The following is a 15,613-nucleotide window of genomic DNA, read 5'->3' on the forward strand; positions in this document are numbered from 1 at the left end:
TAAGAGAGAGTTAAAAATATTTAAAAAAAGAAAAACAACAACGAAGAAAAAAAAAAAAAGAAGAAAAAAAAAAGGAGAAGATAAACAAAAATACAACCAACCAATCAACCAAAAACAGTAATTAAGAAAATACCTTTTTACAGTAGATCCTACATAATGAAAAATCTGCACATGATAACAGTGTGAAACACACCATGTTTAGTCATTTGTCACAGCCCCTGGTGAATATCGTTTGTGTTGTCAGAGGTGTAAGGCGAGCTGTACCTCCTCTCCCGAGGAAGATCATCTAAGTGCCCCAGATCCCATCCTGCCATTTGCCTGCGTGTTTTCGCGAAAAAGGGGAGGAGGGGGGAGGATATAGCGAAAACGAAACGATGGGAAGGAAACCAAATCAAACAGGAAACAAAGACGTTTTCTATTCCCCCACAGACGTCTGGCAGTCGACGGATGCCGTAACTAGAGAATCAGTACATGTTATTGTTGTCGTTCAAATATTCCTCCGGCGATCGCATTGTCCATTGCTCCCATATTCTGAATTAAAGAGTCACACAAACAAGTCCTCTCTTTCCCGCCATGGTCACAATGGCAAATCCAGGAGGAATGCCGGAGAGGCGGAGCCGTCCCAGTGTGAGGGTCCCTCTTTCTGCTAAGGCAAAAGGAGAGCTACAGCCTCCCTCCCTCTCTCAGGGCCTCAGCTTATCCATCGCTAGTTCAGCCTCTTCAGTGTTTCTTGTGGTCAGATGGGGTCTTTTTCCCTTACTGCTTTTTTGAGTTCATTCTAGAGGAATCCATGAGCTTCTGTTTTCGCAGTTTATCTCTTCCTCTCGCACTTCAGAACAAGTTCTCCTCAAAGATAGCCATCAAATCGCTTTGGAAATTCATGTCAATAGTAGCTGCCATCTGTAGACGTGGAGAAAAAAACAACAAAATTAAACATTGGCACATGTAACATTTTGAATCTCAAATTATATCCACATTTTTATGGCAAAGTGATTCAAGAGTTACTGTAAAGACACACATTTGTTGCTCGAGTTCAACTGCCCAGTGCTATACTGAGTGACAGTACCACTCAAATGTTTGGGGTTAGTAATGATGCTGAAAATTCAGCTTTGACATTTTGAAATATATGCAAATAGAAAACAATTACTTAAAATCACTATAATGTGTCACAATATTACTGTTTTGGGACTTCTTTTAAAACATCTTACAGATCCTAAACTTTTGAACGGCAGTGGCTGCAGCTGTCGATTAGTTTAGTAATCGAGTATTCCACCAATTATTCCATCAATTAATCGTATAAAAAAAAAAATTTGTGGTATTAAAAATAGATTCAAGTTAAAAAAAAGTCTTTAAAATTACTTAAAATACAAATTTATAATAACAAGCAATAATAATTGGCTCAAATAAAGTATCAAAGCAAGCAATCATATGGGTTTTATCAAACAACATGTAAAATAAATGATGTAAACTAATATAAACAACTAATGTACATTATGTATTATAATGCCTGCAGAGGCGCCAACGGCCTGGTGATAGTTGTTGTTACACTGCGGCATGATCAAATCCTTGTTTAATACTGGCCAAACATTTAATTCAAATGTTCACTTGATCTTTAATACTTTTAACACGTAATCTGCACGCATGTAAATAATGCTTCGTGCTTCTCTGTGAAAAACAAACAAACAGCGCATATATTTATCTAACTGAATCGCAGCCTTTGTGATTTCACAACAGCACATTTTAAATAGCTTTAATATATCGTGTAGCCTTAGAAAACGGTGTAATAATGCAGTTCATGGATTCTCATCTGTGGAACACGCCACTTCCGGTATTTTGCCGGTTCCTTGACACGGGAAAATTGCAATCGAGGAATTTTTTTCTTTAATCGAGGAATCAGGACAGCCCTAGCTGCAGCTGTAACTCACCGCCTCTCTCCTCCTCCTCTCCTGCTCCCGGCGACGTGCGTTCTCTCTGTCAAGTGCACTCTGGGAGGCGGCGGGCGAGTGGGGCGGGGCTTGGGAAGGTTGCGGGGCCGAGGGCGGCTGGGCCGGGTTCTGGGCTTGGGGCTGAGTTTGAGTTTGGTGCTGCTGCGGTGGTGCCTGAACCTGCTGCTGCTCCGGCCGCCTGCGGGGCTCCTCCTGGGGCCTTCGAGACGTCTCAATGGAGTCCTCCTCATCACGTCCCCTTCAGAGAGCAAGACCAAGAAGATGTCTTGAAACTGCTAAAAGTGACCTTTGATTAAAACAGACAAGTTCAGCTCTCTTACCGAAGTTTCTCTTGTTCTCTGCGCTGACGGTCTTTCTCGGCTTGCTCAGCCTGGGCTTTCAGGGCCTTCTCTCGCTCTTCCTTCTCTCGGGCCGCACGTCGAAACTGTTCGAAGCTGTCGCTGGAGGACCTCAGAGCAGACGAGGGAGTGGAGGTGGATTTCTGTGCCAGGCTCGCCCAGGAACCCATGTTCTTTAGTTTCACATCCTGGGCACAAAACGATGCGAGGCGTGAAAACAACGTAACATTCTAGAAATGTTAACAGTTGCATTCATGGAAAAGTAAAACAAAGTTGTCCCTTCCACCCACCTGTACCTTTTTAGGTGCCACAGGAGTTTTGGGCTCCTGTTTGAATTTCTCTTTGTCCTGCATGGAAGGAGGTGGACCGCTTTGCTCAGAGGAGCGGATGACAGGACGGGAACTTTCATGCGATTTCATATCTGCTCCTAAAACGAGTTGATAAACAGTTAGTTATGCTCCTTTTATTTGATTGACAGAGCGGAACCAAGAGTAATATTTAGTATAGCCGGGATGTTTCACGGTTTGTGGAACATGTGAGCAGTGCGTAGTGGAAGCAAAGATGTGCGATTTTGCATGGGGTGCAGAGCGTTTTTTTTTGGCACAACTCATTTACATAATCTGTTCTAGACCAGCTTTCTGTTTGTGAAATGCTTCTAAACAATTTTATTAAATGTAAAAAAAAAAACTACATATTAATTGTTTATAAAATAAAAGCAATATAACATGCAAGAGTGATGCAATTTTAAATATCAGCACACAACAGCACAAAGTGTGCTTAAATTAAACATACAATTGCATGCTTTGAAACTCACTCTGTTGGCTGTGACCTTGCATTGTAGGTTTGCTCTCAGGGTGTTTGTGAGGCTCTGGTCTCAAGGCTGGACTGAAGGGCTCACCACGCATCACAGGTGACGGGGGCAGCTTCTCTTCTTTAATGCCAGCCAAAGCTGAAGGACCTCGCTGCGGTTCCTGTAGCAAACCAAAGCTTCAGTTACACCACACCGAACACACATCTAGAAAACCACGAACTATTCATCATGCAAAAAGAACATGGAAATGGCACTGACCTTTTTGGCCTGAGGAGGGGACTGGTGGACTAAAGCATACTGAGGGATTTGAGGGGAATGCATCATGAGCGGAGAGGGGTTATCTCGCATGTGTGCTGTTAAAATATAGACACAATTAAAACACTTGCAATGGTGTCCAATACATATAACAAACGACCTGTCTGGACTTTGGAGATGTGTCAGGGAAGCTTTTATATATAGTGTTTATACTATGCAGCTTTTTTAAATTAGTATGTTTGGGCAAATTCAATTTTAAAAAACAAACAAACAAAAAACACCACAAACTGTGATAATCATCAGTTTAATAGACAATAATAAACAAATACGGTATTGTTCCGAATATAAGACGACCCTAATTATAAGACAACCCCTTTTCAAGATGCACCTTTTGGAAAAAAGACTTTTTGATAAAGAAAAAACATACTGCATATTTTAATTTTTGTATTGCAAGTATGCCAAATACTGGTACCAAGTACCAACGATCACATTTAAAAAAATAACACTTTGGCATACCATAAAAATAACCTGTAGCCCATCTGAATTATATAACAATTAGGCTAACCATCTCATAGTGAAAACCATGTAGCCTACCAAAATTTCATAAACAGTAGAAGTGAAATCGGTATTGTAGTTTTGAAATCTGGGTTCCGTCTTGCGTTTTAAAATCACGTACGGGGTAAGTTGGTCCCGTCAGCAAGGCACACGGTCACACGGATCTTAGACGGTAAGCTTTTCTTTGACGGTTTGTGTTTTTAAGGCTGTCTTTTTGCACTCGCGATCTTCTAACATTCCACTCTGACATCGTATTTCTTGGCACACTCGTTTTACACGTATTTGCTGCCACCTATTGTTGCGGGTGTATTATTGACATGTAAAAGTCTAGACCCTGAATATAAGAACCACCCGGTTTTTCAAATGTATTTCAGTACTATACGGTTATCCAGACCACACGTGACCACAACCACTCTTGGTTGGTCGTAACCCCAGTGACGGGTAGGTTTAGGGGTGGGGTTGGGGTAGGTCATCACATGTGGTCCGGATAACCGTATAGTACCTGTATTTCTAAGAAAAAAAAAGGTCTTATATTCTGAACAATATGGTAAATAGTTGCTGGAAGAGTTACACCATTAAACAGCTATTTTTTGTAATGCTGTTGTTTTACCTGAGTTATAGGGGTCGGACTTGTGTTGACGTGGAGAGTGATGCTGCTGTGGCTGTTGCTGGATGATCTGCTGTGCTTTCGAGGAGGGCATGGAGACCTTGTGTTGACTAGCCTGCGTTTGCGTGGTCTGCACCGGGCCTTGAGAGAAGCTCAGCTGCTGCGAGTGCTGCATGTGTCTGGCCTGGTGCTGCGAGAGCTGCGGGGAGGGCTGGGCTTGAGTCTGAACGGGGAGCTGTGGCGGGGGTCCCAGCTGAGACTGAACCTGCACCGACTGCAGCAGAGACGGCTGGCCCGGCTGCTGCGACCTGCTCTGCAGAGACTGCATTAGTGACGTCGGCGGCTGCTGCTGCTGCAGGCGGTTCGGCTGCAGGTGCTGCAGGTACATGGGCAAGGGCATGGAGGGAACGGGCTCCTCGTCGTCCTCTAGCAGCATCTGTGGGGGCTGGGAGGAGAGCAGGCCCTGGGGAGTGAGTGTGGGAGGGGAGAGCGGCCGCTGGCGCAGTTGCTGTGGAGGGTGCAGGAGGTGAGGAGGGAGGTGGTGCTGGGGTGGAGGGGGTTGCTGGGGCTGGAGCTGCTGGGGCAGGGTCTGCTGCGGTTGCTGCTGCTGGGGCGTGCTTTGCTGAGGAGGTTTAGGAGGTAGTGGGGCTGCCCTATTACTGGGTCGTGAAGGCTGCTGGGGCATTGCGTTGTGCAGGGCTGTAAACCAATGAATATAGAAAAAGGAAGGGGTCAATATAGATCACCGGCAATTTTTTTATAATACTTACAAATAAAACAAAATGCAGTATTAAAAGAATAATATAGCTAATCAGAACATTTAACATGCAGCCTGCAGAGCACCACTTTGAACCAATGAGATGTGGGCAGTTTGACAACGTGACATGGTAGCCTGGCAATAGGTGTCTAACCAATAGTACAATTGCTTGAAATGATTTCCATAGAACAGATGGTTTCTGACAGAGGGAGTAGAAAAGGAGTAATGGTTTAAAAAGAGTATTAACCGTTTAAGAACGTTAGAGGACAAATCGAAGGTTTCAAGCATGTCGCTGCCCAACGGAGGTTATGCCGTACAAGTTAATCTACAAATGCTGTGAGAAGAGATATGGGAATAATGATTCTTTCTGCTGTCAAGGTCAGTTATACAGGGGAGAGTTTAGGAAGTCAGATAAGATGTTATTCACAAAGGTCAGGTGTGCATGCATATTATGGGATGTCGACGCCGGAAATTGTACTTATAAGATAAAAAGAAGTAGGAGGCCTTATGATAATCTGCTCTTTTGTTTATCAAACCATTTTTGAAAGTCTTTGTTTGCTAAAAAATAAATATGTATGATTTGACTGGTTTGCTTGGAGCTCACTTTGTAGCTCTCCAAGATATGTTTTGGTTTAAGAAAGACTACCCTGAATTTCGATTTTCAGAAATAAATTTGGTTTGATAATTTTACTATTGAGTGGGCTTGACTTTAATCTTATAGTTGAATTTCCAACACACTTCTACAAACAGATGCAACTTATCAGTTTTCTTTTCTCTCAACAACGCAATTTTGACCTGGTATACTTTTGGAAAAAATACGCTACATCAAACCAGGTTAGGACAATAACTTGATGTAATAAACAGTAGCTTTCACTCACCTGGGGATGGGAGGATGGGGTGCTGGTTCAGGAACGGGTGCGTCTCAGGTGACACTTGGCCTCCTGGAGGGTGAGCGTTGAGGTGAGGCGGCGCAGGGGAGGACGAGTCATTGGCGTGGTGGGGAAGGTGCATGATGGGCTGGCTAAAGTGGGCCAGAGGGTCAAAGGGGTTTTCCAGGAGCTGCGAGGGCTCCAGAGCCGTGACGGGAGGCATGTAAGCGGCGGGAGAGGGATGCTGTTGTGGTTTCAGCTGAGCGCTGGGCTGCAGCGCAGGGGTCAGGGGTTGATGGGGAACCTGCGGCTGAGGCATGCCCAGAGACACCGCCTGGTGATGAGCCTTCTTTCCTTCACCCCTCCCTCTCTTCTTCGGCTTAGATGCCACCCCTGAGTTTGTGAAGAGGAAATCTTTATGCAATGCAGCTTCTTGGATCATTTAACATAGAAAATGCATTAGAAAATCAGTTGGTCAGACATTATCAAGCTGCAGGGCTCACCTGTCTCTGAGTCTTCACTTTCTGAGGAGCTGGACTCGCTGCTGCTGCCCGACTCGGATGATGAGCCTTTTGTCTTTGCAACACTCATTGCCTCCATGGTCTTCTCTGGAACTAACGGATGTTAAACAAATAACAACCAATTCGAATTTGTAGACACTTGTATTTAATGCTGTCCATTTTGCATCACCTGTGATGGACATTAATACCAAGTGTAAAAAGGATCCAATGCAAACACATTATGTTTGCATCCACTAATTTTCGTAATTCAGATTGAAACCATGATTTCAGATTCTGAAAGTTCTGTATGAACCCTGATTTACATATTCGTTTACATGTGCATTACATGTATTCTGAACTCTTTTGACAAATATTTATTAACTATTCAGTCTCCTCCACTGACCAGCTCACAAGACGTGAGATGTAAATAAACATATGGACATTCGTAAGATTATATGTAAACTTGTGGCATATAAAATCATGGCACTGCGCAGGAGCACAAGTTATTTTTTTTTTCTGATTCAGATTCAAGCGTTTACATGCTTAATTTGTTCCTACTATTCAGATTATTACACCAGCCCTTCGAATCTGATCGAAATTTCATTCAGATCAAGCTCAAACAACTCAAACAACAAAGCCGAGTAAAGGCTTTTCAAAACGATTGAACAATTAATGCGATTATTTGGGTGCATGTAAACGTAGCTTGTGTTTTGCAATTATTCAAAACAATCTTCTGTGGACGTGAGGAATGTGCCCCAAACTTCATTCTGGGACAGGAGTGTCCAATCCTGCTCCTGGAGGGCCACCTTCCAACAGAGTTTACCTCCAGCCCTAATTAAACTCACCTGAAGCAGCTCATCAAGGCCTTCAGGATCACTAGAAACTTCCAAGCAGGGCTGTTGGAGCTCAAACTAAAGAGCAGGATTGGAAACCCCTGTTCTAGGGACACTTACTCATGCAAAATGCAATTATGCCAAACAAGAGTTTTTTCTAGGTAGGTACAGCCAATCATCTGATCCAACTGAGTATTTGCGGTTGACATGAGAGGCCGATATTAATGGGTGTAAACAGGGCCTCAGTGTTAAAGAAAGCGATGCTCTTGATCACTCACCGATAGGCTTCTTCTTCTTGCGTAGACAAGACGACACGTATCTCTCCAGCTCCCGCAGCGTAGAAGGCTTCAACGTCTCAAAGTCGATCTCAATCTCGTCTGGATTGGAGTTCTTGAGCGAGGGCTCACGGGACTGGATGATGTGGACCACACGGCCCAGCTTGTCTCCAGGGAGCTTGTTAATGTCCAGACTCAGTTGTCTCTTCTCTTCATAGGACATGGGCTTACACTTCTCTCCAGCAGCCATGCCTGCCATTGCAGCTCCACCAGTCAGACCCAGATCCTCCTCAGAATCCAGGCCTACCACAGGCTGCAGGATTGGTGGGGCGGCGCCTGGGGGAGCCATGGAGCGACTGCCCTTACCACCTCCCTCCTTCTTGCTATAGAGCATAAGACGACAAGAACATCTCATTTTCCATGACTACACGGTTACAGGGTTGACCGCAAAATTCTAAGGAAATGGGTTTGCATAATCAAATGTCTCAGCCTACCTCAGCTTCTTGGACTTTTTAGGAAGAGGATCCTTGTTCTTAGGCTTTCCTTGAACCTTAAGGGCAGGAGGCGGCTCCAGGATCTCCTCCAGTGCAGGCATGACTGCTGCTTTCCTTTTGTGCTTGTCTTTCTTCTTCTCCTTCTTTTCCTTCTCTTTCTTCTTTGGTTTGCTGGCCGGAGGCTGGGACAAGGCAGCCAGCTGCTCATGAACCGCTTTCAGCTGAGCAACAAAGAAAAAACAAGAAAATGGGAGATTACAGTCTCTTAGTAGAAAGCATCACATCTATAATACACATCTTTTTACACATCCACAATATCTATAGTGACCGATCTCTCGGCCAGGTCTTCAGGGACGTGCTGGCAAAAGCCAAGTCGTAAAGAAGATCTAACTCACCTGCTCCTGAAGCTCTGCTAACCTCTGGGCTCTCTCCTCTTCAGAGTCATCCGTGGAGGAGTCGGATTCCGATGAGGAATCACTGGAGCTGTCTGAGGACGAGGCAGGGCCCATGGGCGGCTGTGTCTTTACAGGAGCCGGGTGGAGCACTGGCGCAGGAGCGGGTGCCAGCATTTCCTCTGGCTCATCGGGCATTTTAGCAAAACGCATCTCAAACACATCCTACAGAAAGAGAGAACCTTTTGAAGACTCTTTTCATCCTTCTTTCAGAGTTCAGCAATGACATTAGTTTCACAACTTAGTTTCTATACTGAACACCTGAATTTTCCTATAAGTGGAACATTTCTAAACCCCTTCCACACTTCACTGTCAATCAGGAAATTAACAGCGGCTTGTGGCAAAAATACTACCAAAAAAATAATAATGCCCCTACACCATTAAACAAAATCTATTACGACTGCTCCGATTAAAGTGAAATGTGAATGTGTGTGAAAAGTGTTGATTGTGTCATTACATTTAGAATACATTTGCTCAGGTTGCATTTGTTTTTATGCATTATTATGCAACGTTGAGCATTACTCGCGCTAGACTAAAGTGCTGGACTGCTTCAGTGATGGGGAACGTTCTTGGCTTGCTTTCTGTATTCAGTTTATTTTGAGTTTGAATAACCATTTTGTCTTTCATGCTACTAAAATAACCAATGTGAAGTCTTCAATTTCTACTGCATGAAAAGCAATAAACTAATTCATTAATAGTCCTTAGCTTGTTTTTTTCTGTGTAGCCAGTATATGACGTGCCGTTTCAGCAAACACAAAAAAATGATTTTATTAAATTGACAAATAATCATTAAAATATCAAGAGCAATAATCAATGATTTGTGTCCTAATATTGAAGCCCTACCCTTTAATGAGCTCCTGTTCTTGTTTTATAATTTATAAAATGTAGGCTATTTACATTAAGCTACCTTGAGTAGCATTAAACGGTGTAAATCAACATGCCATGTCAGATTCAGCTCACGTGCCACCTTTGCAGTGTAATGATGACTTTGGCATGGTCTATTGCCAGTCACTTACATAAAGTACACATTGACTAGCAGACTAGACGTCTGACTAAAAAAAAATTACGCGTCATGCAAGCCCTAATGTACACAGTATTTTGCAGGTGTCCATGTACCTGCAGTTTGCGTGCCATAGCCACCACTTCATGGTCTGGAGGGTTGTACTTGTAGCAGTTGGAGAACATTAACCGTACATCTGCTGCAAACTCCTGAGCATCTCTGTACTGTCTGGTTTCCAACTTGTCCTGCACAACCAAAGAGAAAACTGAACAAATAAGCATGGAGAGCAAACAAGGCTCATCCTTCGATTTAGATCCAGCAACTGCATTTTCACCTTAATAGTGCTGAGGTCCATGGGATGTTTAATGATGTCATGGTAATCGTGCAGCCCTAAAGCATCCACATCCACTGGCTTGTAGAAGGGCCAAGCGTATGCTGCATGTTTCTTAGCGTACATGTCCTTTACGATGCCCAAGCAGTAGCGTAACTGTTCTTGTTGCTTGGGGCTGTGGGTCCCAGTGGCGACTGTCCCATGGTGCTGGGAGTCTGGTGCCTCCTTTTTGGGTAGTTTGCTTGGTCGTGTACTATCCCGGCGTGGCAGAGTCTTCCCTGACTTTGATTCGGCGGGCGAGGACTCGCTCAGCTGGTCATTTGCCGTAGGTGTCGTGGTGTCTGCTTTCCTTTTCTGACTTTTTCTCTGCTGCAGATGAAAAGTTTTATTTAATCGAGTGAGGAGAGAAAGACGCAACTTAAAAACAAAGATCGACTATGGTTGAATGTTATGGGCCAACTTACTTTGGGAGGCATTGGGATGGGGCTTTGTAGAATAGGAGCAGTGCTCTGCTGCATGTGCACGGGCGGCAGGGCAGTTTGAGTGGGAGGAGGCACAGCCGTCAAGATGGGGGCCGGTGGGTTGCAGTCAGTGGGGCCCAAAGAAAAAGGTGGCCCTAATTGAGGCGCGAGGGTAGGGAGTGAAGGGAGTGAAGGTAGTGAAGGGAGCGAAGGGGGCACTCGAGAGGGCAAGGCTTGCATGGCAGATTGGGGAGGTAAAGTAGGCGGACCCAGTGGTGGTCCTCTCGTTTGTGGCCCAGGGGCAAGACCGGAAAGGCCACGTGTTTGAGGGATTGTGGGCGAAGACTCAAGGACAGGCCCAATCTTCAGGTTTATGTCTAATAATGTAAAGAAAGAGAGAATACAAAAGAATTAAGGCCCGTTCACACAGATAACGATAACTATATTAGTGTCCACACCAGCTGACAACAACATTGTTTATTCTAAGTGCACACTGCAGTTTTGTCATCTGATAATCTGAGATCTGTAAAATCTGTAGTTATCAAAATCAGATGCTACACCATTCAGGATAAAAGGGCACTGACAGCAGTTCATAGCAACAAAGCAACATCATTCAAATAAAGGCTGGAGATCTGAGGTGATGTACACCATCAGAGACACAAAGTTAATGCAAAGGTGCAGAGACATTAAGACAGTGAAGCCCAGATGATCTTCTGGCCGATACAGCAGTCAAGTAGGACACGTAAAAGGGCAGCAGTGTGAGTGGCCCTCAAGTAAGAGAGAGTATGAGATTTATACCTGGATCCCTCCTGCCCCGGCCACGACCCTTGCCGGATGAGGTCGACATCTCGATCTCCTGCTGGGGCATCTCTGAAATCTTGGTGAGGAACACCTTCTCCAGCGCTTCTGCCATTAAGACTATGTCATCCCCAGGCTGCAGGGGGCGACACATACCATTAACCACATGCCCAATCACACCACAGTCCATTGTGAATGATGGCAGCAGAGATGTGAACCAGTACCTTATTGTAAATGTAGCAGTTAGTAAACATGGTGTTGAAGTCTTGAATACATTCTTGGGCATTGACGTAGAAACTGTTCTCTAGGCGTTTCTTGATTGTTCCCATGTCCATAGGATTTTTGATTATCTTGTAATAGTCCTAGGGAGAGGTGGTTACAAAAAGTCAGCATGACTCATCACAATCCGTAACATAATGGCCTTATGATGTTATAATAACAGCAAGCAACATTTTTGACAGTGGTCCATTTGAATTTGAACTTTTAAAATGCGTGTAAATGTACATAATGCATTTTCTGACAATTATTTCATGTCAAGAATTACAGGGTTAAGACTGTAGCCCGACTATCCTAAAACCCACAATAGCTTGATTATAACTACTTGATGTAAATTGATGCGTTTTATTTGTGAGAAGGTTATGTAGCAACATACTGAGTGGAAATGCAGGGCAGTACAGAGAATAAATCGCATAACATCAGACAGAGGACCTGCTCCAGCATGACAACTAGCACCATTTCAGTGGCAAAAGAATTGCTGTAAACATCAGTGAAACAACAACTGTCTGACAGGACCTGCTCATCACACACATGACAGGACTGTAAATGGATGTAGATCACTCACAGGCAGATTTAGCTTAATGGCGTCAACAGGAGAGTGGAAAGGCCAAGCGAACTGATGCTTCCAAAGAGACTTCAGCACCACCTTAAGCAGGTACTGCAGCTGGTTGGTCTGACGCTTGGGCCGAGTAGGGTTGGCGATTTCTGGGGGATTGGGGTTTAAGAGGGAAGGGGCCTGGGACGAGGGCTGCCCCTGACTGCTGCTGCTCCCCGACATCTGCACTGCGTCCAGGCCGTCTCCCATAATGATGGGGTGGAGCGGGGGCAGAGGGACAGGAGGGGGTGGGGCAGGACACCACTCGTTCAGTCTCGAGCCAGGCGCGGGCTCCACAGGGAGAGCACCGCTAATTCCATTGCACTCCTCGCTGGACTCTCTGTGAAGGAAGCAAATCATAGTCATTAGCTCTTTGATTTACATCTATGCCATCTGCATCAGATCCATCACTGTAATCATCACTATCATCTCAATTATACTTAACTATTCGCACACATCCTCTCTGCCCCCCCAAACAGCATTATTCAAATGGTTCATGTTTGCTTAAGTAATTGCCCGTGGATTCTCGAATTATCCCCTGATGTGATCTGAATCATTAACATCTTCCAAAAGACTCGTACTGAGTTTTAAAGAAGGACCCGACTGCTTCAAGTAGGTGCTGTCTAGCCAAACGTGGCACAGGTATTAGTGTATAATATTATAAACTGTACAGAAATCTGCAGGAATAACAGAAACATGTCACCTTTTTGTTGACCAGTGAGTCTTGTAGGCTAGTCTATATAATCTGTACAATGAAATCATTTATTTTAGCCTTTCAGTAATGCTTTTAGCAGCATGTAACCAATAGGAGCTTGAATAAGTCACATACAAATTTCATCATCAAGCTTTTCAATGGGCATAAATGAAGAATACACTAAGTGATGACAGCCTTATTCAGGCACGTGTCAATGTTTTGAGTTTTGCTTTGTTTGTACTGTTATGGAATTTGTTTTACACTTAATTACCGGCATTTTAATCCAGTTTATTAAAGTCGCAATAAAACAGAAGTAGGATTCTACTCTTCCAAATTGTCACGTGTATCCTAGTGAAATGGATTATTGGAGAGAAAGAAAAAACATAGGGCGAGGACTTGCTTCTTTGCATGGGTTATTGACTGGATGGAGGCAGATCTGAATGTGAGCTTGCAGTCGATTGTAAGGAAGGGGCAGAGGTTAAGTGGAGGAAATGATTGCAGAACTTTGACATACGTCACCAGAGAGTAGTGTCATTTCACAGGAAGATTGAGCTATGAATTTGATTGAAAATGACGAGATCAAAAATAAACGCATGGACATGTTCATAAAAAGATCGATAAAATGCATTTAGAATGTTAATTTCATGCTGACTTTAACGTTTAAACCTGAATACTTAATTCTGCTGATACCTAAAAACAGCTACTGTGTTTAAAATGTTTCTTTATTTTTTTTATTCAATTTCTTAGTGAAATTATTACATTATATTTGTAACTGGTTACTTTGAATATTAATAAATTAAGTCTATATTTTCAACAGCAGTTTTGTTTTGAAAATCTGTAGCGATGACAGCAAAAGTTGGCACTGGTATCAACTACTGAAATTTACAAAGAAAATCACATCTTGCTTTACAATTTAAAACCTTACAGCTTGCAAATTTGCATGAGATTGATGACTTTCTTTACTAAAATGATGCTTTAAATAACAAAATACACCATACAGTGTGAGCGTACTATGGGCTAGGCAATGACTAGTGTTTTGCTTATGTAAGATGATCAGATAATTGTGTTTGAGTAGGGGAAAGAGAGAGATGAAGAGCAATGTGTGAGCTCATCAACACGACGTGCCCAGGTGACCCCACGACCAAATGAAGCCTCAGAGTAATGTGGCAGAGTACAGCTTATGTCGGGCTCAGCAGACAAACCGGATTCATTCCCACAGACCATCCCAGACCTCCACAATCAATTCTTGCTCCTCAGCCAGTTGTTTTTCGATTGAAGCGTGTTAAAGGTCAGCCTGGTAATTGATACCAAAAGAGCGCCTAAATGTCTTTGCCTCTCTCTAGTAATCACACTTCCAACCTCTGCCTCTGTAATCTGGCAATCCCCACCACTACACTTCCTGCTAATGAAACCTCACGTGACCTCATACTGCTCTCAAGAGCCTTAGATTTAATCTCTCTACAGGCTCACGGCTTTCAAGAGGAACCTATAAACATCACAACTGCAGCACTACTACTGAAAGCATGACTCGGGTGAGTCAACTGAAAAAGGCTTCAGGTTTAGACAGCCATAAATAATCAGAATGGGAACATTCAGAGCAAAACTGGATGTCTCCGTGCTTAAAGAAATGAGAAAAGGGGATCAGAGGAACGTGTTATGACATCTGATGAAGTGTGTGGACAGACTGCTATTCCCCTGCAGCATGCATCTCAGTCATACAAGAGCTGTAGTGACTCGTTGGCACAGTTGCTCTGTCTCCTGTCAAGTCTTCATAAAACATGATACACCAGAATGTATTCAGTCGGGATGAGTCCACAGTGACTTCCATTCCTGAATCATTCAAAATGACTGAGACATAGCAAAAATATTCAGAATTTGCCAAAACATGATGAAGCAAAAGGGATCCAGTCTTAAAGTGCCCTCCAGTGTACTTTTCTGCGGTCAGATTAAGGGTATTAACCTCTGCAGGTCTGACAATAAAAAGGTAGTAGACTTGTGTTCTGTCATTAAATGTCGAAAGCTTTGGCTGTAATAAAAACAACAGTGCTGTAATGATTTTACAGCACAGTAGCTGCCAAGTGTTCTCTCACGTTGAGACACTTCATTTCATGTCGTCTTTAGTTTTTGTTAGAACATTAAATCATGATTATTATGCCATTCATTGGGTCTCAATCGTGAAACCTGAGCAAAACAAAACCTGTAAGTGTTTCATAAAACCATCCTTATATAAACTGCTGCACCGAACTCCATGCAACAGTTTACACAAGAATGGCTTAAAAAATATTTATACAAAATTCATCATGCTGGTGTTTCCTGAAGCACACACCATTAACTAATAATTTGAGTATAAAAGGGACTTAATTTCTCAGTGGTGTGGCAGAGAAAAACTCCTAGTAGAGAAACAAGATCATGGGCTCAATTCCCAGGGAACTCACAAACTAATGAAAAAGAATGAATGATGTCTGGGATAAAAACATTAAATGAAAAGCAGCATCTCACAAAAAGCCAAACACAAGCAATTTCTCTCTCTCACACACACACATATGCCTACATGCACTAAAACTCCTGTCAAACAGGGACTTTAAATGAAGATTTTTGGGTGATGGAAAAAAATAAACCAATAACGTTGTTTGGAATGATTCATCGAAATTAATTCATAGAAATTTGTAAATGATGTTTGGAGTATGAAGTGCAATAAATAGTGTGAAGAAATTTCTTAAGTTCCCTTCAGATATATTCATACACCCATTTGCAGTGAAGATTCCC

At 43.2% G+C, this 15,613-nt stretch overlaps 1 protein-coding gene across 2 annotated transcripts in view; it reads right to left on the reverse strand.

The window, feature by feature from the left end:
* Window positions 1-15,613, reverse strand: part of brd4 (bromodomain containing 4) — a 49,572-nt gene continuing 33,959 nt past the window's right edge. For both annotated transcript variants that reach the window (XM_084088635.1, XM_084088634.1), the window contains 18 exons: window positions 12,124-12,493; window positions 11,507-11,644; window positions 11,283-11,418; window positions 10,488-10,861; window positions 10,027-10,392; window positions 9,809-9,937; window positions 8,636-8,857; window positions 8,241-8,461; window positions 7,750-8,129; window positions 6,642-6,752; window positions 6,148-6,531; window positions 4,516-5,211; window positions 3,354-3,448; window positions 3,099-3,255; window positions 2,575-2,711; window positions 2,267-2,472; window positions 1,926-2,184; window positions 1-900 (listed from right to left, as the gene is read on the reverse strand). In XM_084088635.1, coding sequence (XP_083944761.1) covers window positions 832-900; window positions 1,926-2,184; window positions 2,267-2,472; window positions 2,575-2,711; window positions 3,099-3,255; window positions 3,354-3,448; window positions 4,516-5,211; window positions 6,148-6,531; window positions 6,642-6,752; window positions 7,750-8,129; window positions 8,241-8,461; window positions 8,636-8,857; window positions 9,809-9,937; window positions 10,027-10,392; window positions 10,488-10,861; window positions 11,283-11,418; window positions 11,507-11,644; window positions 12,124-12,363 — 4,320 coding nt within the window. In that variant the 5' untranslated portion in view covers window positions 12,364-12,493 and the 3' untranslated portion in view covers window positions 1-831. The remainder of the gene's footprint in view (window positions 901-1,925; window positions 2,185-2,266; window positions 2,473-2,574; window positions 2,712-3,098; window positions 3,256-3,353; window positions 3,449-4,515; window positions 5,212-6,147; window positions 6,532-6,641; window positions 6,753-7,749; window positions 8,130-8,240; window positions 8,462-8,635; window positions 8,858-9,808; window positions 9,938-10,026; window positions 10,393-10,487; window positions 10,862-11,282; window positions 11,419-11,506; window positions 11,645-12,123; window positions 12,494-15,613) is intronic.

The sequence above is a fragment of the Abramis brama genome, assembly GCF_963993115.1.
Source record: "Abramis brama genome assembly, chromosome: 1".
In the NCBI taxonomy this organism is placed as follows: domain Eukaryota; kingdom Metazoa; phylum Chordata; class Actinopteri; order Cypriniformes; family Leuciscidae; genus Abramis; species Abramis brama.